Raw genomic sequence first — 20,811 nt, 5'->3', positions numbered from 1 at the left:
TTATTTTTGGTGAGAGAAAACAAGGTGTAAGCCCCGCCTCCTGTGTAAGCCCCGCCTCCTGTGTAAGCCCCGCCTCCTGGCCGTGTGTTCGATGAGCTCTGTGCTGCACGTCCGTCCTGTCTCTATGACAACAGTCTGTCGACAAGGGTCGCCGTATGAACCGTGCTGTCATTTTTTGTTATATTTGCGATTGTTTATTTATCCGACGCAAGTCGAAGACACGATATGCAGGCGGCAGAACTACGGCGAACGTCATACGTTTGGAAAAAGAGCGCCGCATACGTGAACAGCGCCTTTCTGAAAAGTTGAAAGTCTTTAGCGTTTCGTGATGTTGAAAGTTTAAAATCTGTCGTCATGACAACCCCCTTTGCGTCTCCGTTTCGGTTGCGTTTTGGTACTTTGGCTCGCGGTGATCGTATTTCGTTTGGAAAAGAAAAAACAATCAGCTTTTTTCTTCCTGCATGAAATCCACATTCCAGCGAGCTCTAAACTTCCTGTTTAAACTGTAATTACACCCCGATAAGTTTATTAAAAGTCACGCTCAAATCAAATCAGAGAGAGCGCTCTGTTTCCAGCTCGGCTCAGTCTCCCTAAAGGAATTAAGGATTTCCCCACATAAACAACAATAACGTGACTGTTGATTAATCGGCGTCTGAAACGGAACTAAATAAGACGTAAACATTTTCTGTGAAAACTCAGAATTCAGCTCAACAAGGGATTTTTTTTTTTTTTTTTTTTTAGTGGTTTATTTTGAAGATGAACTTTAAGCCTGTAAAGACTGAGCCCTAAACTGTGTTTTGTTTTTTATTGCAGAGTGAAGTAGGAGGACACACGCACACGCACACACACACACACACACAGGGAGGGAGGAGCCATGTGGTGGTTCCAGCAGGGTCTGTGTATCCTGCCCGTCGCGCTGGTCATCTGGACGGCGGCGTCCTTCATCTTTGCGTACATCACGGCCGTGGTGCTGAGACACGTGGATCCGCTGGTGCCGTACATCAGGTCAGAGTCTGAACTCTCAAACACACACGCGCACACACACACACACACACACACACACATTTTTCAAACCAGTTAATATCAACGAATCTGAAGATTGACGAATTTATCTCCGTCGCTGAAAGTGTGGCTGCAACGATCAGTTTCTGTACGGACACAAAAACAAATTTATCTTCACATCTTTTTAAAATGTATTTATATGATTTAAATAATCAAACAAAAAAAAAGATCCTAATTTTGTGTGTGTGTGTGTGTCTGTGTGTGTGTGTTTGCAGTGACACGGGAACGATGCCACCTGAAAGGTGTGTGTTTGGCATCATGCTGGATATATCAGCTTTTCTAGGTAAGAGACACACACACACACATACACACACACACACACACACACACACACATACACACACACACACACACAGATTCTAAGGTTGGTGTGTGTGTGTGTGTGTGTGTGTAGGTATGGCCACGGTGTACGTGCGGTACAAACAGGTGGAGGCTCTGATCGGGGAGGACGAGCTCAAACTGAAACGACTGAACCGCTTCGGGCTGCTGCTCGGCTGGATCAGCTCCTTCGGGATGTGCGTGGTCGCAAACTTCCAGGTGGGTGGGCGGCGCCGCCGGTCCTGGATCAGATCACACCTGTACGCTCTGAATGTGTCATCAGTGAACGTGTGTGTGTGTGTGTGTGTGTGTGTGTGTGTGTGTGAGCAGAAGACCACGCTGTTCTCCATGCACCTGGTGGGAGCCGTGCTGACCTTCGGCGTGGGCGCTCTCTACATCCTGGTCCAGACGCTGCTCTCGCTCTACATGCAGCCTCGAGTCCACAGCAAGACCACGTACCTGATCCGCCTCAGCATCGGCGTGTGGACGCTGAGCAGCATCATCAGCAGTATCCTCTGACATCATCACGACTTCAACACGCTCGCGTTATCTTTCCGTTGTTTTGGCTCGCTTGACCCTGAGCGAGGAGATTTCACAAAGTGGTCACGTAAAAACGCGGGTTTCTGACCTGATGATCGGCGTGATGAGCGTCCGCGAGCGCGCTCACAGAAAAGAGCCGGTTTAAGCTGCGCAGGAACACGTCTGCCGTCACTTAAAAAAAAAAACAAAAAAAAAACACACTACAAACTGGACGAGCTAAAAACCAGATTTGGAGGTGCAATCAAATGACACATCCACATTACCCATAATGCATCAGAGCTGCAAACACACAACACACAGCAACAGGTAAGAGGATACGAAAACATTTAGGAACAACGTGAGAGCGGTTCGGGTTACATCCTGGACTCGGAGTACTCTCTAAAAATAGACGGATCATCTGTTCGAGTGTCGGGAAGGTTTTCGCTCCCGACAGACGTCCCAGACAGGAAACAGGAAAAGACCGGAACTTTTAGGATTCGACCCCTTATTAATACAGAGACGGGACCAAGGTGTGTGTGTGTGTGTGTTTTTTATGGTGACGAATAATTCAGAGACGGGCTATCGCTAAGAAAAAAAAATCCTTTTCATGACTTTCAGACTATTTAAAAAATATTGGGAAAAAAAAAAAGGACGTTTAAACTGACTGTGACCTGATTCTGAAATCACAGAGTGACTCAGAGATGAACAGAAGGATGGATGTGACATGTTTTGTGTTTTAAAGGTGAAATATAGTGGCGACCCTTAACCTCTCCATCAGTGTTTGTGTCGTCGGTCATCATGTACAGCAGCCTGCGCGGCGTGGACGTTCCTCAGAAGATGCACTGGACTCCCGGAGAGACGGTCAGTGCGTCTGATTTTGATTTAAAACGACTTGTTCGGTAAGTTTTTTTTGTCGTAGTTGAGAATAAAACGTCACGTCTGCGTCTTCTTCAGGGCTACACGGCTCACCTCATCAGCACCGTGTCCGAGTGGTCTCTGGCCTTCTCCTTCATCATGTTCTTCCTCACTTACATCAGAGACTTCCAGGTGAGCCGTCGGTAACAGCTGCTGTCTCGCTGGTCGTTTCATACATGGAAACAGAACGATGACATCTGAAGGCGATTCTTCGTTCTTTCTCTCTCTGCAGAAAATCGACCTGCGAGCAGAAGCGGTTTTGATGAGCGCTCACCTGTACGACCTGCCGTCCGGAAGCAAACGTGACTCCGCCTCCGAGTCGTCTTCACTGCTGGGAGGAGGGACGTGACGAGCAGAAGATGCATTGCTTCTTTTTTTAAATACTGACGGTGACTTTTTTTTTTTTGAAATCTATTTTAAAGCTTTTATAACAAACTGTCTTAAAGCTGGTGCTAACGGCTCTTAAAGCGACAGTACACCTCGACGTGCTCTCTCTCTTCCAGTCGGTCCCGTTTGTGTTTATTCATACACGTTTGGAGATATCTGCCTCCATGTGGGATAGGATTCAGCTCGAGCACAGTATTTATAACGCTCTCGTGTCAGCGTTGATGGAAACAGAAATAAAACCTGTACGAATAAACACAACAGTGGACGAAGAGATTTTATGTCATACTGGCCCTTTAAATTCAAATACTCTGCACTTTGTCTTCCTCTACGCTGCATTTTACTAAACGTACACTTTTAAAATTCAATTTTTAAAACTCTTGTGTTTTCCTCTGTCTGAAATTGAGCCCGCCTCTCCTTGTGAAATGTTAATGAAGCCATGAAGGTTCTCATTTAGAAAATGAAAGACTGCGTGATGTGAAGATCCGATTATTAATAATGAAGAACATTTGCTGGAGCGTTGACGACTCCGTCTGTGCACTGAAACTCTCTGACGTCATGTGAACATGAATCATGTTACGACTAATAAAAAAAAATGTTTATTGAGCGGGGACTGACTTTGTCTTCAGCGAGTTTGTTTTGATGCCGGAGCTCAAGGGCGACACCTGCTGGATCAAAAACTCGCACGTTCTTCCTTTAAAGTAATGAACTTTGATCGTTTGGATTCACAAACACTTCAAGAAACGACAACAAACCCGAACAGTTGGAAGCAAATGCATGACAACTTTTAATGTCCCCATAAAACCATCACGTGTGTGCAGAGCGTTCTCTCTCTCTCTCTCTCTCTCTCATCTCTCTCTCTCTCTCTCTCTCTCTCTCTCTCTCTCTCTCTCTCTCTCTCTCTCTCTCTCTCTCTCTCTCTCTCTCTCTCTCATCTCTCTCTCTCTCTCTCTCTCTCTCTCTCTCTCTCTCTCTCTCTCTCTCTCTCTCTCTCTCCTCTCTCTCTCTCTCTCTCTCTCTCTCTCTCTCTCTCTCTCTCTCTCTCTCTCTCTCTCTCTCTCTCTCTCTCTCTCTCTCTCTGTGTGCGTCCCGTCTGCTGATGTTCGTACATTTATTTTTTTTGGGACACTTACACAAAAAGACTTCGAACGTCTTTGAATCACTGAAACTTTGGCAAACTTCATCAAAATGATTTCTCCTCTTTGGGTCTGACGCGTCGCCACTCTGAACAGGAAGTGACGGCTCATCCAAGAATAATAATATTACATTATTAATTTTAAAATTCATATCTTGAACATACACAATCAGAACAATAAATAAAGACATTATTACAGAAGCAGCTTTGTCGTTAGGTCAGTTAAAAGGACAATTAAAGAAACACTGGACGAAGTTGAAGACGGATGTTTCCAGATGTTGGAGCTTAAAGGATCAGTTCACCCAAAACTCCCTCTGAAGGATTTGTTTCTCTTCACATAGTTTTAGTTTAACGTTTGGAGGTTTGAAGATTTCAGTCTCAGAGATTTTTGCCTCGATGTTGAAAAAACATGTCGACGTTTCATCTTTGAACCCTTAATGATCCACAGAACCGGTTTAAGGTGGTTTGTGTTTGAGTGAACTGGACCTTTAAGAAGCAGCAGCAGCAGATGAGTCTGAGAACTTCAGCAGGTAGCAACAACCAGGAAGTCCAAACACCTAAATCACTGAACAGTTCCCAGGATGCACTGCAAACAGGAAGTGTGCAACACCGTTTTCATTACCTGTTTCCACAACGTGACAGGAAAAAAAACTCCCGAGTCCTCGTTCCTCAATTTGAGACTTCCGTTTTAAACACGCGGTGCTGAAACGTGTTAAAGTGCCGACACAGTCCGAGTGTGGATGAGTGTGATCTGTTTGTGTGTCAACAACACCGTGACAACCTGGAGCCCCATCACAAAGTTTAATCTGACTGAGAACTGATCGAGTGTTCCAAACAGATATTTGGCGTAGTGTGGTTTTGGCCGTTGTTCGAGCCGTGTTAAATAAATAGTGTTTTTTTTTATGTTTCCGTCACTGAGACGAGCGCTCTGATTTTAATCCGTTTAATCGATGAAGAAATGAGTCTAAAGAAACATCCCTAATAAACCCAACACCAGAACGAATCCAAAATAATTCATCAAAAAAAAAAAAAAATCATCAGTGATTCACCACCTTCAGAAAGAGAAACAGCCTACATACATATATATATTATTTAATTGCTTAAATCCGCTTGCTATGGCACGAGCACAGAACATCCCGAACACGGCAGAGTTTAAAGCCCTCCTCCGACTTCCATCCTTCAAACCTGCAGCGGGAGACGTCCTTTAGTCCAGACTGTGTGCACAGGTTTCCAGTCATTAGTCATTAGGCATCAAGTGGGCGGGGCCACAGCACGAGCACAACCGCCTTCAGCAGGAAGCGACACGTCCAGCCAGACCTCGGTCCTGAACTCTGTCGTCCTTCACGTCGAAAGGGTTCAAAAGGCCGAGCCGTCGCAGATGATGTTCTGACCTCGGCCGGGGAACAGCTCCATCTGCCAGTAGCGAGGGTCGGCGTACACTGCGGAGGGCATTAATGAAAGTCTGTTTGCTAAAAGGTAAAGTATGACACCTGATTTTTTTGCATTAACATGGTCTAAAGTCAGTTTGTGTTTGTGGAGATGAAAACAGGAGCAGCAGGTGTTACCCATGTCTCCGGGGCTCAGCCACAGGTTGAAGGAGCTGCAGTGTTTCTGACAGCGCTGAACGGGAAGAACTCGAACTGTGGGCAAGCCTTCGCCCACCACCAGCCAGCCAAACACGCCGACGCCCTGAAACACAACAAAGACTTCAGGAGGCCACAGGACAGATCCACATGAAGCACGCCTCCAGTCTGAGCCGGGGACTCACCTTGCTCTGGGAGTTCGTGCTGTGTGTGACGAGGCAGCGCTGCACGATGGTCCCAGCGCTGTCCAGCAGGGGGCAGAGCTCAGCCTTAGGGAAGAGCCACCTCAACACCTTCTCCCTGGTCCCAGAGCTGAACCGCCTACACACACACACACACACACACACACACACACACCCAGAGTCACTCAATGCTGCATGCACGTGTCCACTTTGTGCGTGAGCTGAGCAATGATGATGTCATGATCAAAAACCTCCACTGATCCAGAAACCTGGAGACAGAGCAGACCAGACCGCGTACCAGAGGAGGGTGAAGTTGGCGGGTCCCTGCGGGAGGCCGAGGTTGAGGTCGTGCAGCCCGTCCTCCTCCTCCAGCAGAACGGACATGGAGCCCGAATGAGCCAGATAGAGCTCCTCCAGCTGCTGCCGCTGCACGCTGAGCGCCGCGCCGCCCTGCACACGCCGCAGCGAGCAACCACAGAGCACTTTGAGTGTTTCACTCCGACACTGAGCTACATTTGGATCATGTATTGGTTTGTAAACACGGGGGGGGGGACCCGCTCGCGTGGTCACCTTTTGACGTGTTTTTGATTCCTCACCTTCAGCAGGACGAGCTGAGGCCCTCGTCTCAGAGCCACGGTCCCTCGGAGGCTCTCGGGGACTTCCAGCACCGAGGAGATCTCTGCACAGCCAGAACAGTTCACCAGATTCTGCCTGAGAGAGCCGGCGCTCCACCACTCATGGAAACCTGCAGCGCACACACACACACACACACACACACACACACACACACACACACACACACACACACACACACACACACACACACACACACACACACACACACACACACACACACACACACACACACACACACACACACACACACACACACACACACACACACACACACACACACACACACACACACACACACACACACACACAACAGTTCAAATCTATCCACCTTTCCACCGAAATGCAGGAAAAGTGTGGACCACTTCCTGGATCGCTACAGCAGGTAAAGGCAAGTAATTATTATAATTATAAAGAAAAAAAAAAGATATATATATATATATATCAGACGAGTTATTTTAAATCTGTTTTTCTGAGTTTTCTTAAATATCTCTTTAACTCGTGGCAGAAAGCCAGAGGAAGAAAACCAGAGTCCTCCTGTCTCACACCTTGCAGATTGTACTTCTTGGCGATGGGGAGGGACAGCAGCCGGACGTGACTGAGGGGGGACGACCAGTTGTAGTAGCCCAGGTGGACCAGACCCAGCTGGGGGGTGCTCTGGGGGTACGTGAAGGCCAGCACCACGATCAGCAGGAAACCCACGGCGACCACGAACTGCAGACGTGTGACAGGCAACATCGTTAGCAACAAATCCTGCTCATCGTCATCTGCAACAGAACACACGTCTGTGTTTCCTTCTATTCAAACACGCTTCAGGTCCACGTGGTCGGGATCAGGACGTGAAGGGTTTTTAAGCGGACTCTCAAACAGTCGGAGTCAGGAGGAGAACTTTACAAACTAAACCTGTTCTGTTTCTTCTGCTGGTCTGAAGTGAGACTTCGACCCGTAATAACATACGTGTGTTGAGTGTAAACACCAGAATAGCAAAGATTAACAGGCGAGCTGCAGAGTCTAAAGAACAAACAGCTAAACCAGTCAGAGATAAACAGGTTGTTGAGTGGTGACCTCTGACCTTTATGGTGGCTCTGATGATGGGGAACTGCGGCGGCTCCCTCCTGGGCTCGTTGGTCTCCAGGACCTGCTTGATGAACCTCTCGATCTCCCGCTCCGACATGCCGTAGCGGTAGCCCGACTGGCGGAGGATGTCGATGCTCTCTGACAGCTTGTCGTAGATGCACGGCTCGCTCATCGACGTTCCCATGACGACAGCAGAGGTGACGTTCTTTTTTTTTCCTTCCTCAAACGGGTCGATCTACAGCCGTGGCAGGTGCCCGGAGCATGATGTCACCTGGGAAGGGAACAGAAACGTTCACAGGTACTTTTATGACTCAGCGAGCTGTCGTACGGTGTCTAAATGTTGAAGATGTGGCGCTCCCTCCTACACGGAGAACTCTGTCGGTCACACTGACAGATTTATTCTCAGTTTGAGTTACACAATCTGTGATGTTGACGAGAAGTCGGACCGGTGAGACGAGTCCGTCGCAGCTCGCTCTCTGAACAGAGCGAGTTTGGAGTTTAGCTCAAACTAAAACCTCAGTAAAACCTTAAACAGTTTGAGTGTTAGCTCATGCAGCTAGTGAGTGAATGACTTTAGCTTCCTGTACGTTACACGACCACACGTCCACTATCCTCTAATGCTGTAAACAGCCAATAGAATCACACTATTTTAGGCACCAAAAGAAAGCGTGGGAGCGGGATAATTTTAAATATAAAGGGGACACCAGGTAAGATACTCGGTTCCATGTTTTCAAACTAGGATTTAGTCCAACTCCTGCTGATTTGTCTCCAGGTTACTTATGTAGAATACACAACAAGACACTTAACCCTGAACTGCTCTACGTGGGTCGCTGCTCCTGTGGTCGACCGCTTGGTGCGTGAACAGCGTGATCGGCCCCACAGGGATAAATAGAGGTTCAAAAATAAAAAAAATTACTTTGAGTCAGGATCTCACTCAGGTGAGCGTATTAGCCCACACAGGACGTTAAAGGACCACGGCTGGTGAACGACCTTAAAGCAGAGACTGATTATTGATCACCACGTGGACTCTGTGTTTGGTTAAGAGGACGTCAGAGAGCAGCTGCAGGAGTAAAATGAACTTTAAACACAATAAAGAGAGATAAGTTGCAAACTTGTGGTGAACTAGTTCAGTGAGCTATACTGAATATTACTGCTTTTTTAAGAGGTATACCGTATGTATGTAATAATATAATACTGTACTATTGCCAACATGTATGTGAATGCGTTTTCTTTATTCTTTCATATGTACAAATGTTTTTTTCTTATTTGTTTTCATGTTTTGTTGCCTGTTTATTTTTGTATTGTTTCTTTTGACTTCCTTTGAAATTTGTACAAGGTTTTTAAACCTGCAATGTTTGTTAAAGATGAATAACACAATAAAAAAAAGCATAATCGTGCGTTCTCAGTTTTCTAAATGTCGCTCTGCAGCTGTTTACACTCACCGTGTTATCGCGATAATAAGATGTGAACCTCGCGACACCTTCTAATCAATTTATCACGATATTTCACGATTTCATCTTTACATCCCTTTACAAGACACAAAATCACTGTAATAACTGTTTGAACTGTGCAGGAATGAAGGGCTTTGCTGTTTGCCGTAAAGGAGTTTGATGTTTAACCAACAAAAAATATTTGGTTGCCATGCCAACAACGTCCGACAGTTTTTGTTGTAAAACCCAAACTCAGGTAGATTTTAGTGTTTTAGATTTAAGAGTATCCATTCGGCAAAGTCACAAAGACAGTAAAATATAATAATAGGTGATTAAAAGTCAAATAAAAACAACAAACGACACCAACTAAACTGTTAATAACATGATAAACTACAATCAGTCCGTCTGTGATTTTCACGTTAATGTAACTAAACGCATGAACTCGGCCCTGACACGTAACAGTGTGAATATTAAACCCATCTTATGTTATTGTAAAATAATATTTAAAGTCTTTAAACTTTAAATGTCGTGATGTTAGCAGCTGCTCGCTAACAGCTAGCTCTGCGCTCACTTTACGTCACTGTGAATAAAAAAACTACAAACCGGAAGTTCTCACCTTAAAGTGGGATCCAGTTTCGTGGTTGTGGTCCTTCCATTCTGATGTTAATAAAACTGTCTTTCTTACATTGACTTCCTTGTCATCTAATGGCATGTCTTCCTCCAAACAGTCCTGAGTCTGTAGTCTTCTTCTTCTTCTTCTACGAACTGGTGCTTTACCGCCACCATGCGGTGTGGAGTGCATGATATTAAAGGGGACATATTTATGATATGTCTCCTCTTACAGTGTTTTACATATATTTGAGTTACCTGATGTGTCTACCGACCCACAAAATGTGAAATAACCATCCAGTCCTTTGTTTGAATTTCCCTCGGGATCAATAAAGTATCTATCTATCTATCTATCTATCTATCTATCTATCTATCTATCTATCTATCTATCTATCTATCTATCTATCTATCTATCTATCTATCTATCTATCTATCTATCTATCTATCTATCTATCTATCTATCTTTGTGGTCTGCAGAAGTGCAGAACACAGAGAAAAATGCTCTGTTTTAAATGTACTCCCCTTGTGATGTCACAGTGGGATTCCGGTACAAAAAAAATCCCCTCCCCAAGTATCTCCACCCGCAACCTCGAGCAAATAAGCTTTTTAACAAGGCCCGGCATTTCTATTCTTGCTCGGGTCATTGCATTTAAAGAAACACACACACAAAAACAAATCTGAGAGAGCTGGTTTCTACAGGGTCACCAACTTCCTCTGCTGCTTGAACCATGTCTTATTTTGATGAAAGCACACAGACGTTTGTTATGAATATTATTGAATGGACTTAAAAATTGTTTTGTCTATGTACAAGGCCACAGAGTATTACATTTGTATTTTGCTGGCTCGATAACTGTTGGATGATGCCACTTGATTCCACTTATTCACTTATCCTGCTCTAGACTAGTGGCTCTCAACTGGTAGGTCAAGAACCAGAGGTGGGTGGGCTGAATTGCAAATTTCAGTGGGTCGTGAATGTGTTCCAGGAAAAAAACATTGCAACTTGTGTAAATAAGTCTGTGAAGCGCTTTTTAAATGTTTTTTTTTCCACTTTCTTGCTTCCAAACTTCACAATTTGCAAGAAGCTGGTGGTGAGACAACCATGAAGGACTCTGGTAGTTACCAAGGCAAGGTCAGTGCATCACTGACAGAAATTCATGAATTGTTAAGAATAAAAAAAAATCACGAGTCAATGTTCATTAAAAAAATCCCAATTAGCAGTGTTGCAAAAAACATCTGTTAATCATTAATTTTCACCACTGACTGAATAAATCTGATTTGGTCCTGAAAACGGAACCAAAACTGCGTCATGTTGACCAGAGAGAGTAAATCATGTGCACCGGAAGTCCTGTTACGTGTTTCCGCTTCTTGTGCAACGACACTAGAAAGGTGAGTCAAGCTACAGAAAGTGACCGGATGTAGATGAATAAAGCCAGAGGAAAGAAAACATAAAGGATGTATTTATTTATGTTATGCTATTTTGTACAGATAAAACATATATTTAATTAAATTATTTGTGTGGTCTTGAAATTATTCGTTTTCGGGGAAAAGAAAAGAAATATTATTCAGCATAAAAAAAGGAAATGATAATTGAAGTATTTTAATTTGAAAGTCAAAATCGTGACCAGCGTTTTCAGCTTTACACCTTTCGATTTCATTACAACACTGGATGTTACATGTTGCTGTCAGGCGGCAATGTTTCATAAACCAAACCAGACTCTCATCACAGTCATTTCTAATTTATCTTGAATTGTGAATACTGGTGTTCACCGTTCTCTTCGGAAACCACTTCCGATTCAGACTGGTGCACGCGGGTGTGTTTTTGGTTTGCAGTCAGCGTGTTGTTGTTGTTGTTGTTGTCGGAGGTCAAACCAGCACACTGCAGTGGAGATGCTTTCCCCGGGCAGGACCGTCTCCTCCCGGCTCCTCAGGCCGGCCTCGTGGATCCCTCTCCGGCTGAACTCTGAGGGGAGAGCCGCGAGCACCCTCCAGAAAGGTAACAACAAAGTCAGCACGTGCGTTTAAATGTAGCACAGAGCAGCTAGCGGGAAGCTAATCCGCAAAGTGACGCAGTTCAGTGTGGAGAGACTGGAAACTTCTCCAAGTTGTGTCATTAAACTTTATTAAATATTTAAAGACATTAACTCCGTACATTATCTGAATAGCTAAATTTGACGATAATCAATAATGTACTTAACTTCTAATCAATCATCAACATATTTTATTATTTAAAAAAAAAAAAAATACATTTTCATATATTAATAAATTAAAAATATTTTCACATTTTTGTGGTTCTTTTTATTTCTCTATTTAGTAATATATCACCTGGAGTTAATTTCACAACTTTGAACGATTTGGTTAGTTTAAACACTTTTTTCTTGACATTTTATTAATAATTAATATTAATAATTTGGTTTAACACTAAGACATCTATGCACAGTATATTTCAGTTGTTTTGACCGTTGAAGCTTGTGAATGGGCTCAAGCTTCGCCCCATACAAACATTTATTTCCTCATCATACTGCAGGCATGTCACTTTATTCCAATGTTGTGCAGCCTTTATAATATTTGCATATTTTAAACAGTCACTTATCAAATTTGGCTTCGGAAAAACAGTTAACAGAGCCTCTTTATGTCAATGGTTTTGGCTGCGCACCTGTATTGTGAAATGTAAATAAAAGAAAAAAAACAGTGTGATTACTGTTAATACCTGCTGACACAGAGTGCCCAGTTTCCCCCAATTTCAACACTTCTAGTGAATGAATGACTCAGCAAAAGTAATGACCTGCCTGTGACCCATGACTCAGCGTCATACAGATCTGACTGACTGTCCATTGTGGTTTTTTTCTTTTTTCTTGCTGCAGAGTTAATAAAGAAACACGAGCTGGAGAAAGACGAGCCCCGTCCTCTCTACATGGACTTCCAGGCCACCACACCCATGGTAGCTAACTTAAGTCGAGCACGTTGTCATGGTTACAGACTTTGCACATCAGATGTCGGAGTTCAAAGTGAGCCGTTTACATTCACTTCAATTTAAACGTGTGTTGTTGTGTTTAGGACCCCCGGGTGTTGGACGCCATGTTACCCTACCAGGTGCATTATTATGGGAACCCGCATTCCAGGACGCACGCCTACGGCTGGGAGAGCGAGACCGCCATGGAGACAGCCAGGAAGGTAGCGACTTTCAGCTTGTTTTCACACCATGAGAGAAACATAACGTAGGTTTGAGAATTATTCTTAATTTGAGGGGCGCTAGCTCGCTAATCAGAGGCTACAGTCCTCGCTGCACTGGTCTAAAGCTTAACTCCCAATCCTGATGCTGATTGGTGCATGTCGTCATCACGCACTCTCTCTCCTCCTGTTTCCTGTCTCTCTTCACTGACCTTACGAAATAAAGGCAAACACACCCAACCAGCTAAAAATAATAATTCTCAACCTATTGTATGTTTTTTTTTTCACATCCTGTATGTAACCATATAGCTTCCACATGTGACGTAACATCTTATAAATATGTAGAATGTAAACATGTAGATCTGCACTTTAATTATTTTATTAGATCTGATTAAAGAGAGGGAGACACTGACTCTGTTTTCTCTCTCTCTCTCTCTCTGTCTCTCGCCCTCTGAGCAGCAGGTCGCTGATCTGATTGGAGCAGATCCCAGAGAGATCGTCTTCACCAGCGGAGCCACAGAGTCCAACAACATGGCCATCAAGGTCATCATTTACGTCTCTCATAATCGTCTTTTGCTTCATCATCATCATCATCATCTTCTTTTAGCCTCATTTCACAACTTCCTGTAGAGTTGTGTTGCTTTAGTTCTTAATTTATGTTTTTTCCCCCCAGTTCTTCAGCTCTTTTAGTTTGTGTTTATCAGAAATAGACGTTTTTCATTCGTCTGAAATGTTTGAAAGTGTAAGAAGAAATGCGTCGTGTATACACAATAAATCTGTGTAAATATTTAGTTCTCGGACCTCAGCGATGAAGCGACCACGAGCTGGACTCTCTGCTTGGCATTTTCAGCGTTAGTTCAACAGAAAGCTGTTTTTAAGAGAGAAAAATAAAGAGAGTCGCCAGTCGGCTTGTTTTTATCTCGATGACGTTCAAAGTTTATTGAAGAGTAAAAGTGAAAAAGTCAAATCCTGTGACAGGAAGTAGCTGATCTTACCTCGAGGTTTAGAAAGGATGAAGACAAACAGTGAAGAGTCTCATTTTGCTGTTTGGGTGTCAGTCTAGATTTAAGTATTTAACATTCAGCTCACTCTGACAATATGGATCTGATTTAATGTGCTCATGTCAGGAAATCCTCTGAATGCAGCGGATCCTTTAAGTTCATTTCAACATGTCCGAGTTCTGAGTGCTGGTGTGACCACGAGGAGAATAAGATGACTGATTACTGTCAGAGGATTGGAAATGTGCAGCTTCACTGAGTCATGACCTCCGTTTGTGATGTCATTAGTCTGTCCGTCTTCTCTCCTGCAGGGCGTGGCCCGCTTCTATAAGACCAAAAAGCGTCACGTGATCACCACGCAGACTGAACATAAATGTGTTCTGGACTCGTGTCGGGTTCTGGAGTCCGAAGGCTTCGACGTCACCTACCTGCCGGTCAGGCAGAACGGCCTGGTGGACCTGGAGGTACGCGGACGCTCACGACATGCAAGGACGTAAACGCAGCACGCAGACTGCGGGTTTTTTAAATCTGTCGTCTGTGTTTGTTTGTGCAGCTGCTGGAGGCCTCCATCCGTCCGGACACGTCTCTGCTCTCTGTGATGACCATCAACAACGAGATCGGAGTCCAGCAGCCCATCAAGGAGATCGGTAACGGTCCAGAGACGAACGCTTACGTGACATTTAGAGATGAGTGTGTCGTCGAGTCAGAATAAAGGTGAACTCTTCTCGTCCGCAGGTAAGATCTGTCGGTCTAAAAACGTCTTCCTCCACACGGACGCCGCTCAGGCCGTCGGCAAAGTCCCCATGAACGTCACCGACTGGAAGGTTGATCTCATGTCCATCAGCGGTCACAAGATCTACGGACCTAAAGGTTAGCGTTTCCTCTCCTGCTCCGTCAGAACGCACGACAAGGCGGCTCGTTTATTTCACAAATCAGCTCAAAGGAAACAGATTTTTTTGATGTTGGTGTGAAACGTTTTCATATCAGAGTCTTTGAAGAAAAGTGTTGATGAATTTTGTTTTGGACAATTTAAATTCCAAGTGTGTGTGTGTGTGTGTGCGCAGGTGTGGGTGCTTTGTACGTGCGTCGCCGGCCTCGGGTGCGTTTGGAGCCGCTGCAGAACGGGGGCGGGCAGGAGAGGGGGCTGCGGTCCGGCACTGTCCCCACCCCTCTGGCTGTTGGGCTGGGAGCCGCCTGCAGCATCGCCCAGCAAGAGATGGCTGTAAGGAAACGCAGTCGAACATCCTGAGACGCCAAAAAAAAAAAAAAAAAGAACAACTTAACAAATCAGCGCTAACGCCCTGACGTGTAATACCACACTGGTTTTCTTCGTCTCTGTCTGCAGTATGATCATCAGAGAGTTTCCATTCTGGCCAATCGGCTGGTCCAGAAGATCATGTCCGAACTGCCCGACGTCATCGTGAACGGAGATGCAGAACGAGGCTACCCCGGTACTCACACACACACACACTTCCTGAAACTGTTAGCCTTTTTAATATCTCGTCACGGAAGGAGAGGAGGATTTCTGAACGAGCGTCTGCGTTCGTCTTTTCAGGCTGTGTCAACCTGTCGTTCGCTTACGTGGAGGGAGAGAGTCTGCTGATGGCGCTGAAGGACATCGCTCTGTCATCTGGGAGGTCAGACGCACTCTTAAACTTGAGCGGGGCGGAAGCTTCATCAGCAGGGATTCATTTGTAAATAGGCGTGAGTCACGTGGATGCACGCGCTCGTGGTCACTGAGAAGAAGCCGAAACATATTTGTGCACATTTCACTCTTTAAAGTATTTAAAAAATGTGATTTACACGAGTCGTGAGGAAGGAAATGCATTCCTGTGTTTGTTCGTCCTGAAGGTCAAACTCAGGCTGTGTGACTGTTTAAACAACTTTGATTACATTTCGGTTGACGCACTTTTCAAACTTCCATTTAAAGGCGAAAAAATTTATATTTTGTGTGTGTGTGTGTGTGTGTGTGTGTGTGTGTGTGTGTGTGTGTTTACAGTGCTTGTACGTCAGCCTCTCTGGAGCCGTCATACGTCCTCAGAGCCATCGGAGCAGACGAGGACCTGGCTCACTCTTCCATCAGGTGAGACCTTTCTCCCTTCTGACCTAAAGAAAGTAACTGTGGCTCAGTGTCGTCTCTCAGTCAGAAGGTTGGGGGTTCAATTCCCAGCCCCTGCACTCTTTGAAAGTGGACAATTCCCTCCGACCTCTCGTGCAGTTATAATGTTAATGTTCGCCCCGTGTTTGTGTGTCTTAGGTTTGGTATCGGCAGATTCACCACCGAGGAGGAAGTGGACTACACAGCAGAGAAGTGCATCCACCAGGTCCGCAGACTCCGAGAGATGAGGTGAGCTCGAGCTCGAGCTCTCACGTTGAGCTCGTGTTGGCGCTCTTTACCTGTAATGAGCTCGCTGATATAAAAGATAGATAGATAGATACTTTATTGATCCAGAGGGAAATTCAAGGTGACCCACGTTGTAATAAACTGGAGCTGTAATCCAAGGTCGACTGACCACGAGCTGCCCGAGTGCCAAACAATGGTACTCATTAGGTTTGTAAGCTGTAAAGAACTACACTACCTACGATCATTGAGCAGCACAGCGATGTCTCTGATTGGTTGAGCTTGCTGTTACCATGGCAACGTTTCCCACCCGCCTGCAGCGCAAGCGAAGCCGGCAGGCTAACCAGCTAGCTTAAAATGTCACGCTGCGATGAATGAAATTTATATAATAAACAACACAAACTACGTCGTAGTACAACTATTAGGCTGAAAGAAGAGGTGCATTGTGGGAGGAGTAGTTCACAATCTTGTACCTCTGCCTTCCCTTGGTTTTTAAAAACCTTTTTGGATCAAACAATCAGGAGTATGGAGGTCACTGATCGGTTTCAGTCTTAAATCTCTTCATTTAAAGGTTTAGTGAAACGGATGTGGAGGATTTGAGTGGGTGAAATGAACCTGTAGAAGCAGAGCTGCAGAAAAAGTGGGCGGTCAGTGTTGAGCTCTGTACTCAGATCCTGATACGATGCGGAGCGTGCACGTCTCTCCTCCTGCTGATGGGAACGTTGACTATGAGGTGCAGCTACCTGACTCTCTTCCTCTCCTTCTGTCTCAGTCCTCTGTGGGAGATGGTTCAGGACGGCATCGACCTGAAGAGCATCAATTGGACTCAGCACTAGCCGCCCGCCCCCCCCCCCCTCCCTCCACTTCCTGTTTACTTCCTGGCTGGCACCGACAACTATGACGACGACTCCCAGAGAAATCTGGGACATGGACCAGCTTTCCTCCTTCCTGCACACAAACACGCACAAACTTCCTGTCCGACTTGAAGTCTGTTTGTAACCGTCGCTCCTCCGTGTCTCTGTAGAAGCTTTTTCTCAGGAGATGTTTGCTCAGAGAGTTGACTCCCAACTGTTCGTTCTGCTGCACGTATTCGGCTCTCGCGTGGGCCAACATGTTTTGCGTCTGTGTCGAGCCGTCGGAGGCTGCCACACCTCAGTCCTGTATCACAAAGTCAGGTCAGCTTAGTCTGGCTCTCGTTGATGGTTAGCAACGTCAACGTTGGCCAACGTCTGGGTTTTACTAATCAAGCTCCAGTTCAGACAGTTACATCCAACATTCAACACTGGGCATAAAATTAACGTTATTACTGAGGGAGAGAAAGTTATGTACAGCAAGCTGAAATAAATCAAACATTAAGCCATGAATGTTGACATACAAAGGATTATTATTCATATATATATATATTCAGGGTGAAAAGGGGCGGGATTCTTCAGACAATTTAGGACCAAACAGTCCCATCAGAGTCCACTTGGGACTTCCCCCCAGGAAAGACAGACGTTACAGAAGCTGGCCAGCGTTCGGTTCATCTACATGAATTATAAGAAGAAGATGGTGGACGGCTTGGTTTGAGTTCTTCTATTTGTTGTGTTTTAAAGAGTTTTCTCCACATGTTCAGTTGTTGGAAAAGAGATGGATGATTTTGGGTCTTAAAGATGGCGGTCGTCTGTGCTGTATTGACTCACACACGGATCAATCACAGTCATTGGCTACCTGACAGTTCCTCTTACTTACCCTCCAAACAGCATCCAGAGCGAGTGTTGCTGCTGCGCTCTAACATCTCAAACGTCTCCGTCACTCGTCACTTCCTGTCCGTTTACTCGGCTCGTTCGTCCCTCATCGGCTGCAATCGAGCCGCACGCTGCAAAAACTCAAATCTTAACTCGTCCATTTGCTTATTACACGTCATTATTTTTTGAAGTGCTTTGATGTTAGACATGCTTAATCACTTAGATTAAGTCTTTAGTGGAGCTCCGGCCGTGTTCAGAGGTTTCTGTGAACTGAAATAAGAGGTTTATCTGGACTTGTCAGATGAAAGTGGCTTTTATTGAGTGTCGTGAGATACCCAGAGCTCGCTGGAAGGGAACGCCTCGGGATCCTTCAGGAGGCCGTCTCCTGGATACACAGACGATGATTTGAACTTGCTAAGATTTGAGTTGGTGCAGCGCACGGCTTTAAACACAAATAAACAAATCCTGCTTTGTGATACGGGCTCTTTTGTAAATCTATAAAATTTTCATTTGACCTGTCCAAGAATATCAACCACACACACTTTCAATGATAAACAGTCTAACTCACACCAGTACACATGTCACAATGAGAACATCAAACAGGCTCCTGGAAATTATCCGAGAGTTAAACCAACGTGAAAACAGTTTGGAGGAATAAGAAATGTTACTAAGGCGAGACGTGGGATGGAAACTGACGGCGGCAGATCCAAAATGGCTGATTTGATGATTCATTTCTAACTCCCTGAGTCAGACCGTTTCTCTCGCTGAGTCACAGATTCTCTCCCGCTCTGTTCGCTTCTCTTCCCCACATCAGTGTTCAATAATCTCTAGCATCACGTCAGTGAATCGGCAGCAGTTCTCAGTGATAATCCGGACTACTGCATGTTATAGCGTTTGAATGATGTTGTTAAACTACGGAACAATCTACAAGACTGTTAAACACAACGGAGGGGGATTCTCAGGATGGTGGAGAGAAAAAGAAAACATCTAATATCTGAAAGTCTGAATATAAAGATCTGAAAACATGGGCGGATATATTTAAAGTTTTCATCCTCTCAGTGTGGGAGGATTTTTTTAAAGTCTTGTATTCTGTTCCTGGGTGTGTAGTCATCTGAGCCTCGAACTCTCATATTTATTAAAGTCTGTCTTCTACTGTTACTCTTTCTCTTACTGATTATTATTATTATCATCCAATAAAGAGCTGCTTCATGGTTATGCAATAAAGCTTTGTTATGATTTCTGATCTTTTTAGTGTTCTTGGAAGAGTTGCGTTTCCGTGCACCAGGATTTATCTCCTCTGTTAGTTTACACTGATGGTGCATACATGTGTCTGCATACAAGAATGAATCTTTAGAGCTGATTTAGCGCACACAGGAGAGATTCTTCATCTCAATGGGAAAGTCCCTGTACAATAAAAAATGAATTTAAGACCAACCAAACCAAAACAACTACATGTTATGAGCACTTAAGACATGTAAGAGTGAAAATATTACTTCAAGATCTTATGAAGATAATTCATGAGTTTAACTCACTGGAGGCGTTAAACACTGTCAATGTTTATTTTCATTCTGTGTGGATGGAAACAACAACAGACTGAAGATGCAGCTTTAACTTTATTGTCACACAAAGTGAAAAATGTGTCTCAGATTGTCCACCTGTGCTACAGTCATAAAAAGACAGCGTCCACCTGGAATTAAATTATGGATATTAACAACGGCACAAACCTAAGAGAAGGAGAAAACGTATTATAAGAGGTGACTTATAGAAATTATATAACATTTGTTTGTGTTTTGGGAGGAATGTTCTGCTTTTAGTGGAGAGACAGGACAGAAGATAGTCGTAAATCATGGAGAGAGAGAGAGTTGGGGATGACTTCTGCTAGACAGACAGCCCACAAATACTTGACTCTGTATAAGGCATGAAGAACTCATCTCCTTGACCCAAATGCCAAACATCTATGTTAAAGGGATACTTCACCCATTTACAAGAAGCTGTGTATCATTAGAAACATGGTAGTAGTGTTGAATGGTCGTGAATCCAGCCCTCATTTTGCCCTGAGATGAGAAAAATGTGTCTTTCTTTGCCTGGAAGTTTTCTTCATGTGATGCAATATGACGCTTTTTGCATCACATGAAGAAAACTTCCTCTAATACAGCTAATACATCTAATTAACTTCCTCTCAGACAACAACAGACACTTGGCGCTGGATGAAATATAACTCTGCTACTGCTGTAATAACATCTCTCACACATGTACGTATGTAGTACATCTTCACAAACCTAAAAGAATTATTCTCACATGGTTGACACAATTAAAAGATATATCCACAAATTTATCAAGATGAAAAAAAGAAAGTACGTACTATCACACTCAATTATATTATTATGTAAGATTTACCCTAAAGAAACACATAAAGGGCTGTTCAGGCAAATAAAATCTGAAGGTCTGTAAATTAGCAACCGCTGTTTATGTCTTTCTTATTTAGCCTTAAGTTGATCCAGAATGGTTGTGTATTCTTCTTTGGTTGTGTTCTTTATTTCAAAGGAGTTGATGTGCACACAAAAAGTTGCAATGCATTGTGAAGAGGTAACTGTCTTAATCATTTCTGTACAACCTTTAAAATAGTGAGATAAAAAAAAAAAAAAAACTTTTTTACTATAGCTGTTGAATGCAGGGAACCTGATGGCCTAGTGGTCAGGTCACCACTCATGTACAGAGATGATAGTCGTC

At 44.3% G+C, this 20,811-nt stretch overlaps 3 protein-coding genes across 3 annotated transcripts; 2 read left to right on the top strand and 1 right to left on the bottom strand.

Annotated features, from left to right (window-relative positions):
- The first annotated feature begins 813 nt into the window (after positions 1-813).
- On the top strand, positions 814-3,813 carry dram2b (DNA-damage regulated autophagy modulator 2b). The gene is made up of 7 exons (XM_079342038.1): positions 814-1,005; positions 1,278-1,345; positions 1,457-1,599; positions 1,711-1,888; positions 2,678-2,760; positions 2,854-2,946; positions 3,047-3,813. The coding sequence occupies exons 1-7, from the start codon at positions 875-877 to the stop codon at positions 3,161-3,163; spliced, it is 813 nt and encodes a 270-aa protein (XP_079198164.1). The 5' UTR covers positions 814-874; the 3' UTR covers positions 3,164-3,813.
- Positions 3,814-5,260: 1,447 nt separating this feature from the next.
- On the bottom strand, positions 5,261-10,011 carry cUnh6orf89 (chromosome Un C6orf89 homolog). The gene is made up of 8 exons (XM_079342037.1): positions 9,855-10,011; positions 7,804-8,079; positions 7,280-7,445; positions 6,695-6,843; positions 6,397-6,548; positions 6,102-6,237; positions 5,899-6,022; positions 5,261-5,772 (listed from the first exon to the last, which is right to left on the bottom strand). The coding sequence occupies exons 2-8, from the start codon at positions 7,990-7,992 to the stop codon at positions 5,690-5,692; spliced, it is 999 nt and encodes a 332-aa protein (XP_079198163.1). The 5' UTR covers positions 7,993-8,079; positions 9,855-10,011; the 3' UTR covers positions 5,261-5,689.
- A 1,442-nt stretch (positions 10,012-11,453) lies between these two features.
- On the top strand, positions 11,454-19,324 carry nfs1 (NFS1 cysteine desulfurase). The gene is made up of 13 exons (XM_079341224.1): positions 11,454-11,840; positions 12,709-12,785; positions 12,902-13,018; positions 13,475-13,558; positions 14,325-14,477; positions 14,567-14,660; positions 14,749-14,883; positions 15,078-15,235; positions 15,359-15,464; positions 15,569-15,650; positions 16,013-16,096; positions 16,271-16,360; positions 17,127-19,324. Exons 1-13 carry the CDS (start codon positions 11,735-11,737, stop codon positions 17,188-17,190), a joined length of 1,350 nt encoding a protein of 449 aa, XP_079197350.1. The 5' UTR covers positions 11,454-11,734; the 3' UTR covers positions 17,191-19,324.
- Positions 19,325-20,811: the final 1,487 nt, after the last annotated feature.

Source organism: Symphodus melops (genome assembly GCF_947650265.1).
Source record: "Symphodus melops genome assembly, chromosome: 4".
NCBI lineage: Eukaryota > Metazoa > Chordata > Actinopteri > Labriformes > Labridae > Symphodus > Symphodus melops.
This window is presented reverse-complemented; position numbering and strand designations above follow the sequence as displayed.

Excerpts from the sequence above, each read along its gene's own strand:
- dram2b (XM_079342038.1), top strand. The coding sequence starts at position 875 with ATGTGGTGGTTCCAGCAGGGTCTGTGTATCCTGCCCGTCGCGCTGGTC. Across the intron at positions 1,346-1,456 it reads GGATATATCAGCTTTTCTAG|GTATGGCCACGGTGTACGTG; the intron begins GTAAGAGACACA and ends GTGTGTGTGTAG. Across the intron at positions 2,761-2,853 it reads ACTGGACTCCCGGAGAGACG|GGCTACACGGCTCACCTCAT; the intron begins GTCAGTGCGTCT and ends CGTCTTCTTCAG.
- cUnh6orf89 (XM_079342037.1), bottom strand. The coding sequence starts at position 7,992 with ATGGGAACGTCGATGAGCGAGCCGTGCATCTACGACAAGCTGTCAGAG. Across the intron at positions 7,446-7,803 it reads TCATCAGAGCCACCATAAAG|TTCGTGGTCGCCGTGGGTTT; the intron begins GTCAGAGGTCAC and ends ACACGTCTGCAG. Across the intron at positions 6,844-7,279 it reads CAAGAAGTACAATCTGCAAG|GTTTCCATGAGTGGTGGAGC; the intron begins GTGTGAGACAGG and ends TGTGCGCTGCAG.
- nfs1 (XM_079341224.1), top strand. The coding sequence starts at position 11,735 with ATGCTTTCCCCGGGCAGGACCGTCTCCTCCCGGCTCCTCAGGCCGGCC. Across the intron at positions 15,236-15,358 it reads TCGCCCAGCAAGAGATGGCT|TATGATCATCAGAGAGTTTC; the intron begins GTAAGGAAACGC and ends CTCTGTCTGCAG. Across the intron at positions 15,465-15,568 it reads TGCAGAACGAGGCTACCCCG|GCTGTGTCAACCTGTCGTTC; the intron begins GTACTCACACAC and ends TCGTCTTTTCAG.